A 23,996-nucleotide genomic window follows, 5' to 3' on the forward strand; every position below is an offset into this window, starting at 1 on the left:
GCATAAATCAACTGGAAAAGGCAGCGTTTTTTTTTTTAATTTTCAAAAGCTGAGTTTGGTTTCCGTATCTTTTTGTCGAATTTGCCACCTTTTTAGGACATAGAGAAAAATGGACCTAGGGGTCTGGAGCTCAATTTTAAAGAGAAAATCACTGGCGAAAACAGACTTCTTTCTTAAAGTACTTTTTTATGTATCACAATACACAGTTTGTATACAGGGTGTTTGCTTTTTTTATACGACCCTAAACTGCATTTTTTATATGAACTAACCTATACAAAAATTCCTAAATGTTGATGATGATCGAGATGCATTCTACATAAAAAAGTGCTCTAAGAAAGATGTTAGCAGAACAGAATGAACTCGAGAATGAATTATCTTTAATAATAAGAAAGTTATGGAGTATTAAAGAAATTGACTAAATTCGAGAAACGTCCTCTAGCGACCAAATGATTAGAGACATCTGATTTCTGTTTGCGCCAGTGATTCTCTCTTTAGAATTAATTTTTCTAAAAAAGTGAGAGTGAGAGTTAATTCAAATATCAGATGGCATTATATGGCAACCGAAAGCGAGTAGCTCTGCAGCACAATAAATTGCACCGTGCGCGTGCGTTCTGTACGATAAAAAATATTTTTCATCCTCAATGTGGGGGCCCAAACATTGTTTTCTTTTTTGTCCTCCAAATTTCAGACCACTGCGACTTTTTTTCGCAAAAGTAAAAAACGAAAAAAACAATTTTTCGCGGAATATTTGAGGTTATGTAAAAAAAAGTACCGAAATAGAAAAGTTGTTCACTTTTTTATTCCCAACTTTTGTTTCGAACATTTTCGCGTAAAATTAATAGTTTTGCCACAAATTAGCAAACATCCCTTTCAACCCACGGGATTTTGTTTTGATTACACAAAATACAAAAAACCAGGTTTGGATCGGGAACTCATTTTTTTTGGGAATAATTAGTACCCACAAGCATTTTTTTCGATTTTTTTGTTAACAATTTTTGTCCATTTCACATTTCTTTATTAGACAGTCCACCAATCGCACCTTAATCGAATTGGTTTGTTACATTTTTGGGATATAAGCTCGGTTTCAGCGGTTGCGTCACCTCGCTGAAATACTTGATGGGCCATTACGTCTGCTCGTCTTGTAGGGTTTCATCCATGAATATTAGATCTCGTATTAGATAATGTATAATATTCATTACGCTTTCATTTTACTGCTAAAGGTCCTTGTCTCAGACCTTGCAGATGAGGTCGCTGGAGATCATGTGCCAAATTTGGTGTTGATAGCCCTATAGGTAACAGACAGACAGACAGACAAACATTGCCATTTATAGAGATTAATTTCAAATTTGACACCAGTGAGGTGCCACACACGTTAGTTGTTAGCTTATTTGAGTGTGACTTTTTCTTACATTTTATGAATGTACAGTTTGTTGATTTAATTCACAATATTATGCATTATTTGTTATCGAAAGTCATTTATATACACAGGCCCTGGGCTACAGTCAAAAACTCTGATTTTTGGGCGCTAAGGGCCACATAATTTACTTTATTGCAATAAATGGTCAGGTTAAAGCTCAAAATTTGACTGACAACATACTTAATGGAAATTTCTGTGATAAAGTGCATGTAATATTTTGACAAAACATAAATTGAAAAATAATTGTGCAACAAAAAATATAAAACAATGATATACTTATCAATACTACTTTCCAATGGATTCACCAATAAAAATGATTTAACGAGAATAAATAGTCTGGGAGTATTTTTGTTAAAAAAAAGAGGATAATTTAGAGTGTCATTTAAATATTATAACAATAAAACGGTTTAAAAAAAAGAATACTCACCAAGCACAAATTCCCATTGTTCACAGCCCAAGGAACGTTCGGGAACGATCTCTAAATTCAGCATGTTTTTGCTTTAGATCGAAACTGGAGTTTCAAAAGTACGAAAACAAAAATCACAGTTAACTTTATGAACAATTTGTTCGAATTACGACGCACTCTTTGTTTGAGTTGAGCTCACGACGCCATACTAAAAATACAACTGTCACACAGTAACAGCTGATTCGACAGCGGCGCCACCTTTCTGTCACGGATAATTAAGGGTCAAATTCCCGCACGCATTTCACAATAAAAACAAACAGCTAAATATTTTGATTTTTTCGAATTTAATGGGCCGTATTCGATGGAGGCGCCATGCAATTACCGTCCGGATAGCGTTTCTTAAAGTTTTCTATTAAAAGCGGATCGACAAGCCGTATTCCGTCAACTTGATTACCGAGGGTAATCCAATTCGGCTGAATATTGTGCGGCCTTCCGAACAACTCGATCTTTCGGGTACCGGGCGAGAGACGTTCGATCATGCCGTAAATCTCGTCCGGCTTGTGACTCGTCGCGCGCACCTCCGCGACAATCACGTCCGAATCTAAGCCACGATTCAAATTCTGCGGACTGCCCTTCATCCCGACCAAGCAGTGCTCCTTACCGTGATTCAACCAGTGTCCGGTACGGCCCGTGCGGATAATCCTTTGCAACTGATTGGTTTTCACCCAGATTATTTCGTCGACACGTTCGTAGCCCCACAATTTTAAACACTCGCGTCCCAACTCCATCGCACGACCGGTCACCCACAAGAAGATTAAACCGTCGTCTTGCAGTTGAGGTATGCCCAGCTGTCGCATTTCGTCGTCGGACATTGTTCCGTATGGAAGCTCCATGTGAATGTCCCAGGGAGGGTCGGCCATGATCACTGCGAACTTACCTAAAAATGTAAAACTAAGAAGGGATTTTTAATGTAAATGCATTTTTTATAGCATTTATTTATAACAAACCTAAAGCGGTCATATCCAAATATCGCAAATCACACTGCACCCACTGAGGCGGGTATAAAGTTGTACTTTCCGTGCTCGATAACGTACGACTCTGTACAGTCGGTATAACATCCTTACTTTGACCAGCACGATCCACCTCGTAATGCACATACTTGCACGTATCCATATGGAAACAAGTGTTCAAAAATGAACAGTCCCCTAACGATTCATCCGTATGCTTCTGTATTATTTTCTTAAAGTGCAACTTTTTGCACTGCTTGTTGCTCGCGTTCCGTTGACATTCGGCCTTCGTTCCATGCGGGCAAAACTCCATTACTTGGGCACCCCCTTGTGAACGAAAGCGTTCGGCCAACGACCGTTCTTTCGCGGTCGGTTTACTCAACAAATCTAGAATCTCCTCGCCTACTTTTTTACTTTCCTTCTCCTTAGTCGACGGCATAGCCAGCAGAGACTAAAATACAAATATAAATATTTGTCCAAATTTACAATGGAAATTACAAATATATCGGTAGTTTTCGAATCTTTTTTCTCCTTCTTTCGTTTTTCTTCGTCTTCATCGTCCTTGGCAGGGGACACATCGCGCTTACGTTTCGGATTTTCCTCCTTTTCACTTACAACCTTCAATTCACCCGTGGCTTCGTTTACGACGGCATTTAACTTACTGTGTTCGACAAAGACCACTTCCAAAACACTTTTACCGTCCTTCACGACATCTTTGAGATGAATCAGTTTTTGAGTTTCAAACTTTTGAAGTAAATTTGAAATCGCTTCGTGAGAAACGTAACGATCCAAGCTGGTTTTCAAGGTGCCGACTAGGTCGGTGGAAGTGATCGGAATTTGTAGGGTCACCTCGTTTAGGGTTTTTAACAGCTCCTTCTCAAGTTCCGGGTTGACTTTCAGTAAGTCGTCAGAGACCGCCGCTTCTGCTTTTGACTTCGTCTCATCTTTGAGTGCACCGACGGGACTGGGTGCGCCTCCTACTGAGTTTTCCAAGCAGTTTACAGGGGAGGACGTCCCCAAACTGCTGCCTAGTATATCCTGTCTTTCTTTTTTACGTTTTTCCAGTCGTTCTCGCAAACTGTTTCGTTTGCTTTTAATTGCTTGGATTTCTTCCCAAGCGTCCGACATTTTCGAGCGATGGAAGTAATTTGCCTATGTGGAAAGATGGATATTAGCTCAGTTTCGGCATGTTTTTGATAAAAAGTGTTGTACACAAACACATGTATACAAAAGTCAACTACAAAAAAACTCAAATTTGACATTTAGCTTGTCTCAGGTAATTGTATACAGAGTATTACAAATTTACTTGACATAAAAAGCCAAAAGGGGTCTTTTACCTTGAATATGGCGAAAACTTTAACAAAAGTTGATGTGTGATACTTGTTTATTTTAAACAAAGGTGAGGGATACCTAGAAGTGCAAAAACGCAAATTTGAAAACGGTCTGTAACGAATCGTTCGTCGGTATAGTACACACTCGATGTATAAAGTAATGTTGAGGTGTAGTAGACACCGATCAAAAGTCAAAGTTTCTAACCTAAAACACATTTTAAATTCCCATAATTTGAATTGTTAAAAATGTCGAGAGTACAAGTGTTAGCTTTATACAAATCGCTCATAAAGGAATCACAAAAATTTGATTCCTACAATTATCGGTAAGTACTTTTCCTAATATAAAAAAATGCCATTTCCTTCCACTGCTCTGGTCGCAGAAACTATGCCTTAAGAAAAATAAGGGATTGCTTTAGAGAAAACATGAACTTGACTGATAATGCAAAAATCAAGGAAGAGATTTTGGGCGGGCAAAAGAATTTGGAAATTATTAGGCGACAAGTAAGTAAATCGGCGAAACCGCGGCAACCTTTTATCGTGATGAACTTCATCTAATTAACATTGTTTTTAGGTATTTGTGGGGAATTTGTATAAAACGGACAAACTGGTTATAGAGATGATGAAGTGAAAGTATATTTTGGTTGTAATTTGTCATTTAACTGTTATTTATAATACGCTTTTGTTATTTTGAGAAGTAAAACAGTACATAGTAGGCACACCAGGTTTTTTAGTTCATCCTAGGAATGTTGTAATACCTAAATACCCCCCCCCCCCAATTTCCTTAAATTACTTGCTTTAGAAACAAATAAAAAATTGTTTGGAAATTTCCTAGGAAATATTAAACTGAAATGTCATCGCACTTGTCTTTGGAGGGGTGCATTCTGGCTGTTGACTGGGTCATTTATCAAAAAATGATTTTAATTTTATTTTCATTGTGTTTCAAAGCACGCAGAACAGTTGTCGTACAAACATTACTTCAATATCAAAAGAAACAGTGTATAGAATCTTTGTTATATTGAAATGTTTAAGAAAAAATGAATTATGTTATTACAAAGATCATGTTTGGTATAATTAAATTAAACCAATGTTATTTCATCTGTGTATGCGCTTTGAAGTCTAATGAGATTGTTGGTGTGCAGTGGTCATCAAGCAAAATGATGTGGAGGGGCACCACTGATTTTGATTATGTTCACTGTTGAATTAAAGTGTACCATATTGCCGGCCAGCTTGGTGTAGTGTTACATGCCTATCCGCAAGTAAGAGGGTCCCCTGTTCAAACCTAGAAGTATACAGTATTTTTTATTAAGCAGTAGACATAGGGATTTACGTATATTGTTTTTCCCTATGTCTACTTTTAAATGATAAAATCTCTTCTGAAGGACGCCTAGTTTATGCAACTAGAATAACTTCAACTGAAGGAAGCGTTAATATTGTTAATTGGTATTGGGACAGTAGCAATTTAAGAAGCGTAAGGGATGTGAACCCAAAGTATAAACAATATGCAAATTAATTAATAATGACAGCCAGGTATTTGTTTTAAGAAGTTATTTTGGTTGCATAAAATTAGGCGCTCTTCAGAAGTGATTTTGTCATTTAAAAGTAGATATAAGGGAAAAGCAATGCACGTAAATCTGTCTACTTCTTAATAAAGAGCACTGTATAATGGTTGAGCAGCCTTAAAAAACCAGACAATTCATTGGATATCCCCAAATTTTTATATTACACCTACACTGTACCACAATTACAATTGTACCCTGCCACCATTTAATATCACAAACATAACGGAAGACAATTAAGTTAAGACTACTTTGTGCTTAAAAAACTTTCAAGATCCTGTTGGTCCAAGTCCAGCTGAATTTCCTCCAATAAGGCACTGCTTTGACTATTGGTTTCAATTTCTAAAAAAAACTCATCAAGCAGAAACTGGGCAACATTTCGACTTACTAGGCATATTTCCTAAGCTTTTAAACGTCCGTAGATCGTCATTAAAGGCATCTTGGAAAACTTGCTGGCGTTCTTCCAACAGTTTCTTTTGTTTCAACTCGTATTCCGCCACTGTTTGAGTATGTTTCGCTGCCATTTCCGTTCTTACTTTTTCGAAATGTGCTACAACTCACTGTTAGCGACAGATCGGCTTGATAGGTTGCCAACTTACCCATCTTCTTTTCTTTGTATAACGCCAACTGGTACTTATGCTCGACTTTACGTCTCTCCAATTCTATTCGTTCAATTAAATCCTCCAAATCCAAGATACCTTTCTCGACGTTCTGGAAACTGGTGTGTAAATGTTTGATTTGTTCGCAACACGTTTCCATACTCTTATTAATTGTCGGTGTCGCGTTAAGTAGGTGCGTTATTTCGACAACGTTCGTGTAGTCGACACTGGTTTTGGTGTGTAATAAGTTGATCTCTGCGGCGAGCTTGGCCGCACTGCTCGCATTTTCTTCGTTTAAACTGTGGATGTCTGCCCATTGATCTTGATAATGGGTGAGAATGTCTGCGCCGGCATTTAATGTATTTACGGGGCTTTTTGTAGGTCCTTCCTCATTTGTGGGGCTTAACAAACCAATTTTACTTACGTTAAGCAGTTTTCCTTTTAACGTTGTTAACATTGCTACTGGTGGTGGTCTAAAAATGAAATTTGTTTACGTTTGCTTTGACTTTTTGGGGTTAGGGTTAGTTGAAGGGGAGGAGTTGCAGGGTGCTTTTGCGTAACTGTTATAAAATCACGTTGCCATACCGTTATAAAATAACAGGTCGCGAATTGTTTACATTTTCGAAACTTGAAGCCTTCATCGGGGAATACAAATTATAATTTTGGGGGCATATTTGAATAACGACCTTCATTTTTGAAAATCTCGTCTTCCAAATGGATATCTCAAGATTTTTTTGAAAAAATAGATTTTCGAATCGAATTAATTTCATTAGAAACTCTTTTCAATTCTAGAAATGTAGAAAGCTCGCAAGCAACTTTGAAATCAGGGGAGAGGGGGGCGTTAGAAAATTACAAAAATTATAATTATAAGTTTATTTTTATTACTTCTAGAATTTGCTGTAGTTTCTTACTTGGGGTAATTTATGCCAAAATTCTGGAGGAAATGTAAGGACATTTTTGAAACGAAGAATGTTGTGGGAAACGGTGAAAATAAAGAAGATTCTGAATAATTTCATGTTGGCGGAAATTTTGGGGAATAGAGGTCAATTTTTAAAGAAATACTGTAAAGAAATTGAATAATCCAAGGTAGCATGCGAAGCTCGAAAAAGTTGAGGAAATTTTGCATGAAATAAAGGTTATTTTTGGGGAATGAGAAAATTTTGGAGGATGAATGAATTTATGGGAAATGGAACTATGTTCTACTATTCGCCCCTAAAAATGATCAACACGCCACAAAAACTAAATTTATTTATTTTGCCCAAATTACACGAGACACTAAATTTACTGGGTTCGTAAACACACGTGTCATAATTTAAGAACAATTGCAAAATTAAACCAGCTATATCTTTGTCGAAAACTGTAAACTAAATTTAACCGACAACGGAGTGAAAACATTTCAAATTCGGGAGGTAAAGTCAAGTTTTTGAAAACATTTTTGAAGTGAACGAAGCGTTTCACCGGAAAACGACGTGTTTATTTAATATCAATGATTGATAGCACGATTTTGTGCAAAATAATGATGCGAGAAGAGGGTATTTTTATTAGACCATCGTCTCCATTTAAGGGATGAATTCTGGCGCAGTACGGCGGGCAACTTTGATTCAAAAGGTTTACGCGTTGATCATGAAATGTCCCCTTTCAACGAGACCAACAATCGCGTCATAACAATCAAAACGTCATGTTTATGTCAAACTAAAATTTCTAATCTCGCGTAACTACATGGACGATATCAAATGCAGGTTTAAAGAATCGAAGAGCGTCGTAGAATTGCTGGCTAGTAATACCTGGAGTAACGTATCACAAAACTACCAACGCGCACATCAGGTATAAGAACTACTGTCATAAAATAATCATCGTGCAGCATTCACTCCTAGAAACTATTGGCCAAAGAAGAAATGTTACAGGATGACTTCCTTCACGAGGTTCGCACTCCGCTGAGAGTTCGGGATGTTATACCTGAGAGTAGGTTGGCTCAGTATTGCAACAGCGAGTACGGCGAATGGGAGGAGTGTTACAAAGATACCAGTAAATTAAGCATCTTCTGTTCGTGCGTGAACGATGACGAGTCAAGGCAAGAGCCGTGGATGCTGCCCGAAGTGGAGGAAGCATTTGTTTCGTTGGCGTACACGCCCTCTGTCGAAGAAATTGAGTTGGTGCAATTTCAAAAATCTCACAAATGCAAACTTCCGGATAACTTCCGAAAGTTTCCCTTCTACGCGTCTTTTTCCGAAGCCGAAGACGCATCTGCACGTGAAGAGTTGATGGAGCATAAACCGGTAGAGCTAACGGTGGAGACGTTCGAAGAGATGATTCTTCGTCTCAAAATACGGTGCGATGCAGTGAAGCATTTGTGGTCGCGTTATTCGCAGGCAAAAAGCGAAGATGAAATCGAGGAGAAGCAAATTTTAAAGTCGCGGTTCGGAAATACATTCGCCGTAGAGAAAAAGAACGATCACGAGGTGAGTCCGGATTGGATTTTGGACAAGTGCCATATTAGAAGAATGGATTTTAGTAACCTGCAGTATTTGAGCGATACCATTAGAGCTTTAAAGGGGCACTATTTCCATCTTGAAAAATTCTCGCGGGTGTCGGAGACGGACGTGAAGGATACAACTCCGACTACCCGTCGGTTGTATTCTGATGTTCTGCGTGAAAATCACCATGAGTGTCTTGCTCCTTTGGTGGAAGAACCACTGTATTCTCAAGCAAAACGTTCATGCATGGAAGAACCCTTGTCTTCCGATTTTTTTATGGAACCGCCTCCAACGTGTTCCACCGGTATCTATACGAATTATTATGAAAATGTCACCGCTTCAAAAAATTGCTCGTACGAAAACACATACTGTGCGCATACTTATGGTAACGTTTACTGTCACAATTCACAAAACACCAACCTGCATAACAGTTATATGCACAAGGAGCTCGTCTACTCAAATTTTTACCAGCATTCCTCTTTGAGCCGACAGTCTTATACGCCAACGTGGTTCGCACCCACCCGAAACCCTCCAGTTTTCGCCTCGCCCCCATTACCTTATTTAACTGCACAGCCATCAAGATCGAACCAACCCTATCCAATGTTTTACTTGCGAACGCCCAACGTGCAAACCTACCACTACTCCCAAAATCCACAACAGTGGGCGACGAGTTCCACTCAGCAGTTTTCCTCCGACCCCCAATGCGTCGGAAATTATGGCAAAGTTAAGACGAAATCGGTTCCCGACGCAATGAAACGTCACGCGAGTTACGAGTTTACGTCCCAAGACAAAAGGCTTACCGTCAAGCCTGCATTATCGACGTCATCTTTAGAACATCGAGGTGACTCGAATCGAGTATTGCCCGTTTCGAGCAGCCTTTCGGAGGATCTTGAGAGGCAGGCGTTGGAGCAGTATCAAAACTCGAACGAGAATTTATATCGGGAACTGGAAAAGCAAGCGGAGGAGCAATACGACCATGATGATCCAATGGAAAACGATTTGCGATCGCCTTATTTAAATCGGTATCGTGTCAGACGATGAAATAATGTGCGTTTTTTTGTTCTTTCGTGTTTAACAAAATACAAATCTTTGAATGTTAGGCAAGCCTTTAAACACGCTCGTGTATTGTTGGTTGCGGATCGCCTGAATTTTAAGCTTAGAATCTCTAGACTCGAATGCAATGTCGGAGGATCTCGAAAGGCAGGCGTTGGAGCAATATCAAAACTCTTGACGAGAATTTATATCGGGATTTGAGTATCGTGTCAGACGATGAAATCATTTGTGCTTTTCTGGTTTATAAATTCTTCGAATGTTATGCAAGCATTCAAACACGCTCGTGTATTGTTGGTTGCGGATCGCCAGGGATTGCATCCAAATTTTAGCGTAGAATACATCCGCGGGATGTGTATTTTCTGTAGCATGATATACATTACCAATTCCATTGAATAAGTACTTATTTCAATGACATTACCTACATGCCCAATTATCAATTATTGTTTTTTTATATATAATTCATTTTTTTTTTATTTTTCAATTTAAACAAAAAGAGAAAATCGTACCAATATCTAAAGGCATATTTAACCTTTTAACGCTCGAAAAGACTTAAAGACTTCAAAGGAATGATTTTGCAACAAACAAAAAAACTTTAATACGCATTTCTACAGCAAATATGTCGTCATCCATGAACTGCTATCGACGACATTCAGCTGTTTCCTGGATTTGCTGTCAAAACAACGCATTTGGATTAAAGTGTTTTTCGTTTGTTTTTGACATTGCAATTTGTAACGCCACTGCAATTTACAATGGCTAGGTACCCATTTATCGTCGATACTAAAAATGTTTCAAACGAAAATTAGAATGTGTTTGCGCAAATATACACATTTTTCGAGCAATTGTTTCTCATTTGAAGAATAAAGAACCACTTTCTATGAATGCGGGGGTATGGCGTACCACCACTTTTTATAAATAATTAATAAAACGTACCCCCACATATATCGTGAAACAAAAACGTACCCCAAAGGATTTGATGATTGTTGACCAAACATAAAAATTAAATTTGAGAATTTTTTCCCAAAAAACAAAGGTATCTAGGGATGTACCTAACGAGCGATCAAAAATAAGTTGCTGTCGAGTCGCCTTTGGAAGTTCAAGTTTAGTACGATTTCCCATGTAAACAAAAATTCCAAAGGTCACACGACAGCAACTTATTTTTGATCGCATAGTACTTACTACCTGAAAATAAGACAGATCCCAAAACGACGTTTGTTGGCAGTTTTGACATTTCTAGAGAATGATCACTTCCAAACGTACATGATCTGTTCTAATTTTTTTCATTGTGCACGGGTATATCATACCACGAAATTATCGTTATGACCTAATTTTCAGGGATTGTATCGTATTTCGTTCAACAATCTCGTACATTGAAAAGCCGTGGTAAAGTGTAGTGTAGCCTAGAATGGCTCAGAATCAGTGGAACGGTCCATATCAATGATTGATATTGAATAAACACCGCGTTTTCCAGTGAAACTCTCGTCCTTTCCAAAAAACTTGTCCTTTACCTCCTGCTATTTTATTACAAAATCTTTCAAGAAACTGACACGCATCGTAAATAACGGCAGTACGTATCATAGCACATTTACATCAGTTAGTCATAAAACATACTGGGTTTCTAAGTTTAATTCTCGCCCCGTTGTGGGTTAAATTTAGTTTGTGTAGGGTTTAGGTTTAGGTGTTTGTAATTGTTTTTAAATTGTCACGTGTGTTTCCGAACCCAGTAAATTTTAGTCTCGTGTAATTTGAGCAAACCAAGTGGACGATTGTTTAGTTGTAGTCACAAATATTGTGGCCTTTTACAGTCATTTTTAGTGACGAATAGTGGAATTACAGTTCCATTTCCCATACTTTCGCCTTCCAAAAATGTCCCTATATTTCATTCACACACTAACTGGCATATGTGCATTTCTTTAAAAATTGACTTCCGTTTCTCAAAATTTCCGCCAACATTTTGTTGAAATTATTCAAAATCTTCCTATATTTCTTTACCGTTTCGATAAAATTTTTCGTTCGCAAAATATCCTTACATTTTCTCCAGAATTTTTGCCATCGTCGATTTTTAAACGAACCAATGGCATTCACTTAAAGCAAAAGCTTGCGTTTTGTTTTCTCAAATTCCACAGAATTTCCTCCCATTACGTAATATACAGGGTGAAAATGTCTAGAACACGGAATATTTCTTCAAAACTACAATTTTTGCAAAGACGATTTTTATGGTAGTACTTCGGTAGATAGAGAGAAGGACAGAGACGTCCCTTGTGGCCCTCTATCCATCTTATTTATGCTTCTCTCTGGCGGTCGAAGCGCGCGTTGCAGTATAAGTACCTATAGTTCAGTAATTTACAAACAACTCGTAAAATGATAAATCGCGTGTATAAAAAAAAGCATCAAATAGGGGATGGCTCTGTTCCGACGTGGTCTAACATTAATTTAACACGAAAAAGGGCTGGTGAAAATGCAAGTATTATTCAGTTTAAAGTCGATTATCATAAAGAGACCCATATACTGTAAACAGAAGAAAAGTGAATTAGAGCTCCCAATCATATAAGAACTACAGAATCAAGATTAGTTTATTACTCTACCGGATAAACGGTTAATCGAATCATACATAGCAACTTCACACTAGAAAATAATCGAAACAGATTTTTTTTAAAACAAGCAAATAAGCTGCTTATATAATTCTTTCAATTTCCACTACACAACATAAGAAAAACTAACCGTACGCGTGGAATTACTGTAAAGAAAACCAGAAAATTCCGATTACTTCCGAAGAACATTGTACATACTGTATTGAGTAGCATTTTTTATTACGAATATAACGATGTATGTCACCCAAAAAAATAACAAAAGTTGGAAACTGTCGGTTTCAACAGGATGGTACACTCGCACACAACGACTGAATCTTGCGACGTTCGGATAAATTTTCCATTTTCCAGGAAATTTGTTACATCTAATCTTGACCCGAAGATTATTCAAAAATCATCATTGTAACGTAAATTTAACGTAATCTATTTATATACACACAATATACACTTAATTATTAATGAATACAGCACTTCATTTATAACATGTACTTAGATTTATAATAATAATAATAATAATAATAATAATAAGACCTTTGTGCCTGCTTCTCAACCGCTTGTGGATGGGACCAGCGCAAAGGATACCTCCAAAAGACGTATGAAATGGGACGAAGGGATGAATCGCTTCATTTTCGGTACGTATCTGGAGACCACGAAGATGGAAACGGACAGGACAGCATACAGAGGTAAACTATATCACGCGTTCATTACACAATACCCACATTTAGCACACTTGACAGAACAACGCATTGCAGACCAACGTAGGGACCCTACATAACTTCACCAGACACAGACACAGACACTAATCGTTACTTGATTTTAATCCGTGCGATTAGTTAACCAGGCTAGACCTGAGTTCTCACAAGAAACACCGACCATAATAATAATAATATATATTTGTGTTTCTGCGTGGTTACACTTACACTCGTCAAAATTACATGTAAACAGATAAAACAAAAATACGGTTATTAAAAGTACAAACATGAGCATTACACTAAACTAAACTAAATTACGAACAATATCAATACCTAATTCACAGATTTACAACTGTTAACACACGAGCGCAAATGTCAGTATTTATCACCTCGGCGTCAATGTTGAAACTTCCACCAAACAAGTCAATCGGCTTGTATAGCGAACAAAAAAGACTAGAAATTTCTCAAACAAACAATATATGTATGGAAGTGTCTTTCGGCACTTTCCCTGTTTTTATTTATGTTATTTGTAGTGATTTTTTTATGGGGAATAAATTATATATTATTATTATATTTTCTAGAAAGAATGCGGGGACTAATTCTTTATCGACTTGATGGGGTCCTGAGGGTGCCCAATGTCGCTCTAGATTTCTGGAATACATATTCGGTACAATACTGTTTAAATTTCTTGAGTTCTTAGTGAACGTTTAAGAAAAGTATACAGAAATTACAGTATAAAAGTCGTAGATTGCTCTGGTTCTAAAAGTTTGCTGTTACTACTATACACTATACACTTTAGGGCTTAGTAAAATGCTGTTTTTAAAGATTCGGAAATTCCGATCAGTTCCGAAGATATTTGTAAAAAAAATCGAAATTAATCATATTCGTTTTTATTTTTTTTTTTCTGGCATCTACACTATATCAGAAGGCTTTTAGTAAAAATTTGAAGTCTCTAGCTATTGTAATTGCTGAGATCTCACCCGGACAGCCGGCCAGCCAGCCAATGGTCTTTTTCTTTTCAGTTAAAAAAAATGTGAATTTCAGAATGTGCCCTGATTGGTCCATAATTGGGAGATGAGTCAGAATTTTAAAATCTCCTGTTTCACAAATAACAGCCCACTTAAAATGATAGATAATACGAAAAAAACATGGTTGCTGTTGGACTGAGCCGTTATTTTTTTTTAATTACCAGAAATATGAAATGTGTACCTACTTTTGAACGGCAGTAAAATGGTTCAGTGGCATTTAAATTGCCGGTGGTGCGTTTTAAATACTCCCCAATTAAATTATAAGCAAACCGGTATTAACAGGATTAAATTATTTCCTGTTTGTGCGAGTTCAGAATCTCCCAGCGTGTACAAAAATGGGTACGTATAAAAATAAAAGGAAGTTTAATTAGCATAATTCCGCGATTAGTGGCGTTGAATAAATTAGTTTATTAATTAATCTAAATTGGGCCACTGCCGACGTCAAAATAGGAAAGTTAATTGTTACACAGCCGCCGTTGTAAATTGACCAAAATTGTCAAGGTTTAAAATGACTATCTGAACACAAAACAAACGCGCGTCACCTTGACGTTTTGTGTGAGAGCTGATATTTTATGTCGGCAATAAAATAGCGGCGGAATTTGAGAACGTGAAAAAACATAACGGCGATTAAAAAGTTGCCGATTTAAAATTACGATTAAAGTTATCGCCTCGTTTCTGCGTAGGCAATTGCCTTGAATTTAAATGAGTAAACTGGCTCTTTTCGCTTAGGTGAACATTATATTTGTAAGGCGAGCGAGCGAGCGAACTCCCCTCGAATTTCCTAATGGAAAATTCCGCATTGCCAAGTGAATCTCTCCAGTTGAGTCGGGTATACAGCTGGCACTGTCAGAACATAATCCTCCCCCTTTCCTCACTGCCTCCCGCCGTCACACAATCAAGTTCTATAAATAGAAACCCCCTGCGGAAATCGTGCAGCTACAAAGTGGGGGACCGGTTTGCCTCTGCCTGGGTTAACCCAAAGATAATAAATTTTGATAAAAAAAAAATAGTTACAACTGGTTTATTCCTAACAAAAAAAGGGGGAAAGAGAAAACCTTCTACACCGTTAAAGCCGACGAACTTTAGGCTTATTTATTTATTTTCTTCTTGTGCGATTACATTTTACAGATAATGATAACTTGTGAAAGCAGCAAATTGAGGCGTTGCTATGGTTACAGACACGACCTATTTTCCCCGCACTACTGCTGTGCTGTTGAACTTGTGATTTAATGCCTCTCTCTGGCTAGCGTGTTATACCTACTTCTCTCTATCTTTAGTTAAACCGATACCGAATTACTAATCCTTCTGATTAATATTCGAGTTGGTTGCGCAACCAAATTTATTGCATTATGACTTATCCGACCTCAAACGTTTTATGATTGTGTAATTACAACGAATCAATTGGAAATCCTCCTTTCATTTTATTTATGAATCACTTTTTTTGTTGTTGTCGCGATATTATCACGGAATGTGAGCGCTCATAAAATTCTTTCCATTGTCTTATTTCGGTTATTTGATTACAGCTCACTGTTTGGCTGTACCTAAATAACTACAAAGTGAATAAATTCCAGTTTCGGATATATTTTTGAGTTCCGGTGCGCCATAAATTTGCATTTTTTCCTGCATTTTCCAAGACCTCTCTCTCCCTTCGTCGTTGTCTCTTCCACGCCGTAATTACTCCTACAGTTTTCAAGATCCATCCATTCATTCATTGCATTTACTTATCGATAGCCTGTAGCAAAGAAAAATCTTGATCCTAAACGCTTTTTAATTTGATCAAAAGTTCATATCTTGGGGAATTGGTACATGGTTATCAAAAATTTGGACGTTTTCCCAACGAAATTGATATCCTTTCGTTGGGAAAACGTCCAAATTTTTTATGGCCATGTACCCTCGACCAAGAGATATGCACTCTGATTTAGTTGGAAAGACATGCATTAAAATTGTAAGTATCTATGGGCGTTCTGAAATTGTATTTCCTCTATGGTTCAGATCACTGTCATCACCTGTGACATGTTGGCAAGTAGCCAGAATTGCCAGAAAGAATGCGAATGTTATGGATGGGTATGTAGGTGGTAGCAAGGAGGTTTGGAGGCATTATTTCTTTCTACAATAAAATTTAATACAATACATGGTGCATGTTTATTGTTTAGAAATGACAAAAATATTTTATAAACATATGTACTTACGAGGTTTTACATTTCAGTTATACTAAAAAAAATAGGTGATAGAGAGGGTTTTCTAAAAGATATTCACAATTTAGTTTTTACATCGCCAGTTGGTGTGTCTTGTCCTGACGTTCCACTTGCCTTTTGTCAGTTCCCTCTCTGATCCTTCGTTTTCAAAATATTCGCTTGGACTTCACCAATAGACTCGTCCAGACGATTCATTTTGCCTTTGAGCAACCGTTTTAGAGATATTCGCTCCCAATCGCCCTTTGTTCTTTTGATACCTATACGATATCTACCATTTATGGTTTTTAAGTTATTTTGACTTTAGGAAAAACATGGCGAATGCAGACGGTACCTTAATAATTGAATACTTGAAAACCGTTGTAGTTATGGCAACCCATTTTTACCGGTACATAGAAAAAGAGTAGGGCTTTCTTTTAGAGTAGGTACTTAAACAAAAGTTAAGTTGCGTACCCGTACGACCGCACCTATGGAGATCCAAATTTAAGAAACTTTAAAGACTCAGTTTTTTTTTTAATGGAAAATGATAATTTTCTTACTATTGTATGAGATAGAGAATCGAAATTGATTGAAGTGATTCAATGGTTTGTAGTGCAATTCATACTTTCAAGATCATGTCTTGTTGTGGCAGGCCCCGGCATAAACTGTGTCTTTTGTTAATCCCGACAAAAAGAAATCTAATAATAGGGAAATGTCCGGGAAACGAACAGGCCCGAGGTTTCTGAGTCAATTCCTTGGAAAAATGGCGTCTAAAAATGTGAAAATAATGCCTGCATTATATGCAGGAGTACCATCTTGTTATGGTAAGACATAGCAACACATTCCTGCAGAGGCGGATCTTCTGTTGCTGTTCAACAACAGTGTTACGTAAAATTTCCAAATAACGTTCTGTATTAAATTGTCTTGGTACACATGGAAACACAAAATCTTGTTATTTTTCAACGCACAAAACACATTAAAACTCCAGCACCCTTGTACTTCTCGATTTAAGTAAAAACAAAAAGGATTTTCATCATTTTCAACAATGGGTAATTGTTTTTGGGGTACACAGCTTCCAAAATTCATATAATTTCGGTTCATTGTTCGCATGAATCTACGGCAAGTACGTGTCGCGATTCTGTAGGGGTTGCCATTTAAAATAAGAAAGTTACTAGCTACTTCCGGCATTTCCGGAAGTGCGACCATTTTGAAAATATTTCACATCGATTCGGCCTTCAGAGTAACTCCTAAGGGCAAATTTTCAAAAACCTACCTATTTCACTTTTCCAGAAACGTTTAACTAAAGCTCCCAAAAACATCCGGGATAAGTGTCTCCTAGCCCCTAGGTAATTATACAGCATGGCAAGTTGACGGTGGGACATAGGGAAATAACATGGCTAAATGCATTTTCGCCAATTCCTGCTCCCCATTTTAGCCTAAAGAAAAAATAAAAACACCCTCGGATAGATAATTAAAATTGGCATTAGATGCCATCAAAAAAGCGTAAAAGTATAAAAGTCAAAGAAATAAATCCAAGAAGTTAGTAAAAAATTGGTTGGCCATGATTTACCTACCGCATTTGTCACCTAATTCTTTGATTTAACTGTCATCTCTAATAAACACGCCAACTTGAATAATAATTACTAATACACGGCGAAGTTCGTGATTTATTTTCGGTTAAGTTTGATGACAGGTCAATCTTGTATAGTGTAATTATTTCACCCTTTCGTGCTTGAAGTGAGATGATAGTCAAAGGTACGATTTGTTGTAGTAGCGTAGGTACCTAGCAAGTGAGACACATCACTCCATGGCCAACCAGTTTTTACCGATTTTTAGGATTTTTAATTTAATTTTTAGGCTTGCATGAGACCTCACAATTGCGTATTTTTATGTTATCCGACGGATATTTTAATTATCTATCCGAGGATGTTTTTATTTTTCCTGTAGGATGAAATGGGGAGCGGGAATTGCCGAAAATTGCATATTGCATTTGTCAAACGAAAGTGTCTGTTTTTATCCGCCTCTTGGAAGATTATCTGTAATTCTGCAACACCCCCGAACACCATGAAGGGATGTGTGTTAACCCCCTACCCTCCTCTCCATTTTCAAACGTTATACGTGGCACCACCAAAGGCACGCGTATGGAAAATCTGAGACCAATTGATTGTCGCAAGCAAAACTTACATGCACGTTTAACTTGCAAAAACAGCAACTCAGGAATTAATTTATCTTCCCCCCCCCCCCCCCCCCCCCCCGACTAGGCTACCTACTGCAAAAAATGCCCCAGGACACGGCAGGAGTGGGTCCGGAGACACGGGCGGACGGATGGACAAAACGCAAACAATAGCATTTTTTTTTAATTCTTAAAAAATGCGCTAAAATCGTTTTTCACTTAAGATAGCTGTGAAAGAAATGCCGTAATCGTGTTTGTTGTCGTACCTGTGTAATTATGTGTCCCTATGACACAAAATGTCCACTTTTTCCGAATTTGAAAACCTTTTCATATCCAATAAAAAGCCGATACATTTTTGACATTTGAAGTTTTGACAGATAGTTACATAGCTATGACAATAAACGAAATTACGGCATTTGTTTCAGAACCAATTAAGTGAAAAACTATTTACAACTTTAAAAACAAAATGAACTCAGCTGGAGGATGAACATGAACGCTATCCGGGTCGCACTTTGTATTTGACTAAATACACAATTAATTGATTGACAATGACAGTAATTTATTCCGAAACACATGAAACAATTAAAACAAAATTCCTGCAAGAAAGAAAAATTAAACAGTTTGTTTGGACTTAATATTCCACACGCAGGCGGTTGATGACCGTAATACGAGTATATAAAACAAAGTCGTGTGGGTTACACCATTTATAATAGAACGGCTGGGCTTTCATGATCTTTGATTTGTTGGATATCGAAAAAAAACACGTAAAAATAAGAGAAAACTAATGACAGCAACCGTCAAATGAACGATTTTTAATCTTGCCAACCGTCAAATGAACAGATATCAAATTAAAAAGTGACAGGTAAAGGTTATTCGCGATTTCGATTAACAATAGAAATCACGTGGTGTGTATTAATGACCAATAAACGCTTGCCGCTTAAAAATATGCCATATTTGAAAATATTGTCTACAGTACAGTTTTTCCAACAAATTATCAACGTTTTCTGAAACGACATCTCGTTATCACACAAGTCTTCAACGGATTTAAAATGTGCACAGTGTGAATTTGCAACACATCACCACCATATCCTGAAATGGTATCTCTTAAATCATAAAACCTCAAAGAAATTTAATATGTGCACACTGTAGTAACAACCGATATTCCCACGGGAACGGGAAAAACGGGATTTTACGTTTTTCAGTCGAAAAAAGGTTTGACATTTAGAACGTATACTTTGAAGGTGTACTCTGAAAGAAGTTCCCGAAGTTCCCACGAGAACAGGAAAAAACGGGGTACGGGAAAATGACAGTGCGACAGACAACAATTTTGTCCCTGGTTTAATTTACTCGGTAAATATTTCTACATGCCTCATACATACTTCAGATGCTCATGAAGTTTTTGTTGTGAGCTTTTTTGAACTATTATACTATGCGATCAAAAATGAGTGGCTATCAAGTCACCTTTGGAATTTTTGTTTACATGGGAAATCGTACTTAACTTGAATTTCCAAAGGCGATTCGACAGCAACTCATTTTTGATCGCCCGTTATCAATATACCATTTGGTACAGCTTTTTTGTGAATACATAATTGTGTCCTTTTCTATTTTAACCGCTTAGGTAGTAAGCAATGTATGTATACAGAAAAAATGTACATCTGTCAGTTAGTGCTGACGTTATGACTCATGCAGGCATCATTTGAAATTAAAAAAAAAGGTTTGTGATAAAGACAAAAGAGATATTTTTTAAAAAACATGCTAATTAAACTGAGCTAATGAAGATGTCAGTTTTTTCCCCATTTAATCCTCTCTATCTATATCTCCGCGACGGTCATGGTTATCGAAACATACAACTTTAGTTATATAGATAACATTAATCTTGTTTATTTTTTGCGTAGGTACTGTGATGTTTTTAAATATGTGTGAAGTATAGTTATCTCTTATCTATACTTTTGTATACTATATACTATTTGGACGTGACAAACAATGTAAATGGAATGGTTCTAATCAAGGAAAGGAATAATATGCACTTCAACATGTAGAAATATACGCATATATTATATGCACAAAAATAGTGATAATTATGCACCAAATATGCATGATGTTCTTTTAAAATGCACAATTCTTCCACAAATTTTGGTATTTAAAACAACAGGTTGCAACAACTTCATACCATATTTTTCCAAAAAAAAATACACAAAATATAACCAAAAACTAATTAATTTCAACTTACACTAAATAACTCTTAATCTCTATTTTTTAAGGAACTAAATCAATAATGTATAATTAAATGTTTTTCGCAAAAGTTTCTTGCTTTGCAATTTTATAATAGGCCAGAGACAAAAATTCTTTAGAAATAACTACACAGGGATCAAAAATGCTTGAATATGCTCTTGATAATATTTTATGCACAAGGGCACTGAAATATGCACAATATGCAAAAATTAATTGGGTTATTTGAACTCTATTCAAGTTGATCAGCCCAGATCCAAAAGCACACAAATGGCATATTATTAATTTAAAACATGCATTTGCATAAAATCACTGCCTTGGTTCTAATAATAAACATTATCTGAAGTGAAGTGAAAGTGAAGTTATAACATACGGAATTCCAAAATCACAGAAAGGGCTTATCAGATAAGGCGGAAAACGTGTCCTGATCCTGATACAAACACTATGTCTACACGTCCATTTGCCCGGGAGCATATCCTAAGTATCTTGGACATGTTTCCTTTGACCAAAATAATTACGTACTTTTTCGTTGTACCGGATATGAAACTGAAATTCTCTGTAGGTATTCCAATCGATCCTGCACAAACAAGAACTTGATGATATAATCGATAGATAGTTTCCGGTGTAATTTGTGCGGTAGGTACCCTACGCTTAGGGTAGAGATAAAACATTTTTATGTATAAGTACGGTAGGACATAGCCACATAGGGGGAATTAATATCGAACGAAAATGTAAGTTGCCGATCCTAATTCCCTTTGCGACATGTACAAAAAGCAATCTACCCGACTGCCTTTCCCCTAAAACCTTTTTACCCTAAAATATTTAAATGTCGCGAGAGCAGGGGTTCGGGAGTTTTTTCATTCAAATCAAAAACGCGAATTTTACCAAAAATATTCACTATTTCAACTGTTAATCTGACACAAAATATGGTAAATGACGTTGCACTTTCGCTAGAAGCTAAAGCGTATTTTTCGTATGTCACTTTCGGTACGTATATATGTAACCTCTCAACTCAAAACCTCGCATGAATTTTTATTTCATTTGGTGCGTGTAGACTCCCATTTTTAAACCATGCGCAAATCGAGTTTTTCAATTGGCCTGCAAATTTAATTTTATCCTTTTAGTAGATTGGGAAAATTTTGTCTGTGTTAAAATATGAACACTTAAGGAAGGATTAAGGAATATCGGAAACAAAATACAAGGTGTTCTACGACGAATGCAGGCTAGCATATCTATACTCTTGCTTATTTTTAATGGAGCACACTATACACAATTTTGTTTCTAGATTCTACGTAAAATGGTTTACAAATTTCATATATAATATCCCGTACTTACCCAAACTAACCGTTTTTGATAGATTTTAATCTTTTATGTCAAAAAGTTACGTTTACAATGATAGTCCAGGAAATAGAGACTGAAAATGGGCCATTTCCTGCAAAACGAGAAGTAGTTCCAATTTTTTTTTGCATGTCATGAAAGAATATCTAAGTTTTCGACCTCCCACTCCTTGTGCTTCCCTCGTACCACCCTTAAAACCAAAGAAATTTGGTTGGTTTTTTAGTTTTTCAATCATATTTTTTTATAGGTTCATTTTACAAGAAAATATTGTTATCAGAAATTGTAGACTATAAAATTCTACACTACTTTTCTGTGAAATGTTTGATTGTAGGGCTTTCTAGCTTCATCCCCCCCCCCACCGAGGTAGGAATAGATTGGGGGGGGGGGGTGAAACTGAACTGAAGTGAGACAATTTTTTAATTTCAAAAGTATTGGAAAGCGCTACATTCTCACAGTGATTCAAATATCCTCACTAGCAAGGGTTGCAAGTTTCATTATTATGCATCCCCTTTGGTAAAGGTGCAGGGTAGAGGGATTTATACCACGATAAATTCAAGATATTTTCTCATAAAACTCTTAATTATAGAGGTAAAGTATGAAATTTGGGTAAAACATCTACATACAAATTTCAGAATTCTTTAAATATAACCAACTCTCAAGCTCTATATCTTTTTTAATAAACATTTCACAAAAAAGTAGTGTATATCAAAGTTGTGTAGAATTTTATGGTCTACAATTTCTGATAACAATATTTTTTTCTAAAGTGAACCATTAAAAATATATGATTAAAAAACTAAGAAACCAACTAAATTTCAGAGGTTTTGGGGATGCTACGGGGGAAGCACAAGGAGTGGAGGTCGAAAACTTAGATTTATTTATTTAATTAAATTTATTAATTAAATTAAGGAAAATGGTTGTGTTAATGAATTTTATAAGTGTACTAGTTTGATTATGTTCACGACAAAATAATGTTTTCCATTAAAAAAAGTTAAATATAGGGAAAACATGTATTTCATATTCATCTCAAAAAGTACTCAATATTTTTTATAAAACTTTCATGTAGTCTCTACTCTACACAATGAAGTATTTTTGGAATCGATCTGTGTCCATTTCGATATCTTTTGTTGCTTTCAAGTGTTGGGAATAATACCTATTTTTTTAATCATTTTACACAGGAATTGAAGTCAAATGGACGATACGTGTCATTAAGCTATGTTTCAGGAATTTAAGTATAAAATTTTATAATCAAAGTCCAACTCGTTACAGAGATGAAGGAATTGAAAATTAATTCGGAAAGAAACATCGTTCAGAGTGGTGTACCGCAAGGGAGTGTATTGGGTCCCATTCTATTTTGAATATATATTAATGATTTAGTCACTTATTTTCCTTTGGTTAAGTTTACATTATTTGCTGATGATACTTCAACTGTAATTCATGACAGCTGTCTTTGGAGCTTGTTCAATAAAGTTGAAAAAATAGTACAAACTGTAATCGATTGCTACGTTATAATTAAATGCAGCTCGATAGGGATTAAAGGAGACATTTCTGCGTTGTTCTGGTATTCCGTTAGCTTCGTTTCGCGCTTCGGTTTGCTCGTCAGTTTGAGTTACTCGTGTATATGTTGTAGGATTACGAATTCTGCGACTTAAGTTGGTACCATGTTGGTACGTCTAATAAGTAGCATCTTGAAAGACTAAAATTCAACTAAAAATAGAAATTGACCCCCTCTTGTATAACTATGTATACCCCGTGTTTATTCTATCAACACTTACCAAAAATGGATATTGGGTATATCAAACTTTTAATATAAAAGGCGTTATTGTGGTGAAATATCCTCGAAACTTCTCAAAAAACTCACTGAAATCTGGATAAACTATCGGATCCAATTGACAGCACACTATGATATGAATAAATTAATTTTTTGACAGATATATGCC

The 23,996-nt window shown here is 36.5% G+C and overlaps 5 protein-coding genes across 6 annotated transcripts in view; 2 read left to right on the forward strand and 3 right to left on the reverse strand.

The window, feature by feature from the left end:
* The window catches only part of LOC116159660 (beta-mannosidase-like), a 503,499-nt gene that overhangs the window by 435,431 nt on the left and 44,072 nt on the right, over positions 1 to 23,996 (reverse strand). The window lies entirely within an intron of this gene.
* LOC116159665 (N6-adenosine-methyltransferase catalytic subunit-like) lies at positions 1,785 to 3,999 on the reverse strand. Its single transcript, XM_031472699.1, has 3 exons — positions 3,329 to 3,999; positions 2,831 to 3,281; positions 1,785 to 2,760 (listed from the first exon to the last, which is right to left on the reverse strand). The coding sequence occupies exons 1-3, from the start codon at positions 3,956 to 3,958 to the stop codon at positions 2,168 to 2,170; spliced, it is 1,674 nt and encodes a 557-aa protein (XP_031328559.1). The 5' UTR covers positions 3,959 to 3,999; the 3' UTR covers positions 1,785 to 2,167.
* LOC116159677 (LYR motif-containing protein 4-like) lies at positions 4,322 to 4,879 on the forward strand. Its single transcript, XM_031472712.1, has 3 exons — positions 4,322 to 4,484; positions 4,542 to 4,662; positions 4,733 to 4,879. The coding sequence occupies exons 1-3, from the start codon at positions 4,408 to 4,410 to the stop codon at positions 4,787 to 4,789; spliced, it is 255 nt and encodes an 84-aa protein (XP_031328572.1). The 5' UTR covers positions 4,322 to 4,407; the 3' UTR covers positions 4,790 to 4,879.
* Positions 5,854 to 6,861, reverse strand: LOC116159671 (dysbindin protein homolog). Its single transcript, XM_031472705.1, has 3 exons — positions 6,317 to 6,861; positions 6,106 to 6,267; positions 5,854 to 6,059 (listed from the first exon to the last, which is right to left on the reverse strand). The coding sequence occupies exons 1-3, from the start codon at positions 6,771 to 6,773 to the stop codon at positions 5,965 to 5,967; spliced, it is 714 nt and encodes a 237-aa protein (XP_031328565.1). The 5' UTR covers positions 6,774 to 6,861; the 3' UTR covers positions 5,854 to 5,964.
* On the forward strand, positions 7,912 to 9,889 carry LOC116159664. 2 transcript variants are annotated; one of them, XM_031472698.1, is made up of 2 exons: positions 7,912 to 8,140; positions 8,221 to 9,889. In XM_031472698.1, exons 1-2 carry the CDS (start codon positions 8,036 to 8,038, stop codon positions 9,829 to 9,831), a joined length of 1,716 nt encoding a protein of 571 aa, XP_031328558.1. In that variant the 5' UTR covers positions 7,912 to 8,035; the 3' UTR covers positions 9,832 to 9,889. The 2 variants fall into 2 exon arrangements, with proteins under 2 accessions (XP_031328558.1, XP_031328557.1); XM_031472697.1 differs by having other exon boundaries at positions 7,913 to 8,140; positions 8,191 to 9,889.

Source organism: Photinus pyralis, unplaced genomic scaffold, assembly GCF_008802855.1.
Source record: "Photinus pyralis isolate 1611_PpyrPB1 unplaced genomic scaffold, Ppyr1.3 Ppyr1.4_LG1, whole genome shotgun sequence".
Taxonomy (NCBI): Eukaryota; Metazoa; Arthropoda; class Insecta; order Coleoptera; family Lampyridae; genus Photinus; species Photinus pyralis.

Coding starts and splice junctions, on each gene's coding strand:
- LOC116159665 (XM_031472699.1), bottom strand. CDS start 3,958: ATGTCGGACGCTTGGGAAGAAATCCAAGCAATTAAAAGCAAACGAAAC. Junction 3,282..3,328: donor CGAAAACTACCGATATATTT/GTAATTTCCATT, acceptor TTTGTATTTTAG/TCTCTGCTGGCTATGCCGTC. Junction 2,761..2,830: donor TTTGGATATGACCGCTTTAG/GTTTGTTATAAA, acceptor TTACATTTTTAG/GTAAGTTCGCAGTGATCATG.
- LOC116159677 (XM_031472712.1), top strand. CDS start 4,408: ATGTCGAGAGTACAAGTGTTAGCTTTATACAAATCGCTCATAAAGGAA. Junction 4,485..4,541: donor TTTGATTCCTACAATTATCG/GTAAGTACTTTT, acceptor CTCTGGTCGCAG/AAACTATGCCTTAAGAAAAA. Junction 4,663..4,732: donor TGGAAATTATTAGGCGACAA/GTAAGTAAATCG, acceptor CATTGTTTTTAG/GTATTTGTGGGGAATTTGTA.
- LOC116159671 (XM_031472705.1), bottom strand. CDS start 6,773: ATGTTAACAACGTTAAAAGGAAAACTGCTTAACGTAAGTAAAATTGGT. Junction 6,268..6,316: donor ATACAAAGAAAAGAAGATGG/GTAAGTTGGCAA, acceptor AGTGAGTTGTAG/CACATTTCGAAAAAGTAAGA. Junction 6,060..6,105: donor AAGCTTAGGAAATATGCCTA/GTAAGTCGAAAT, acceptor AGTTTTTTTTAG/AAATTGAAACCAATAGTCAA.
- LOC116159664 (XM_031472697.1), top strand. CDS start 8,036: ATGGACGATATCAAATGCAGGTTTAAAGAATCGAAGAGCGTCGTAGAA. Junction 8,141..8,190: donor ACTACCAACGCGCACATCAG/GTATAAGAACTA, acceptor ATTCACTCCTAG/AAACTATTGGCCAAAGAAGA.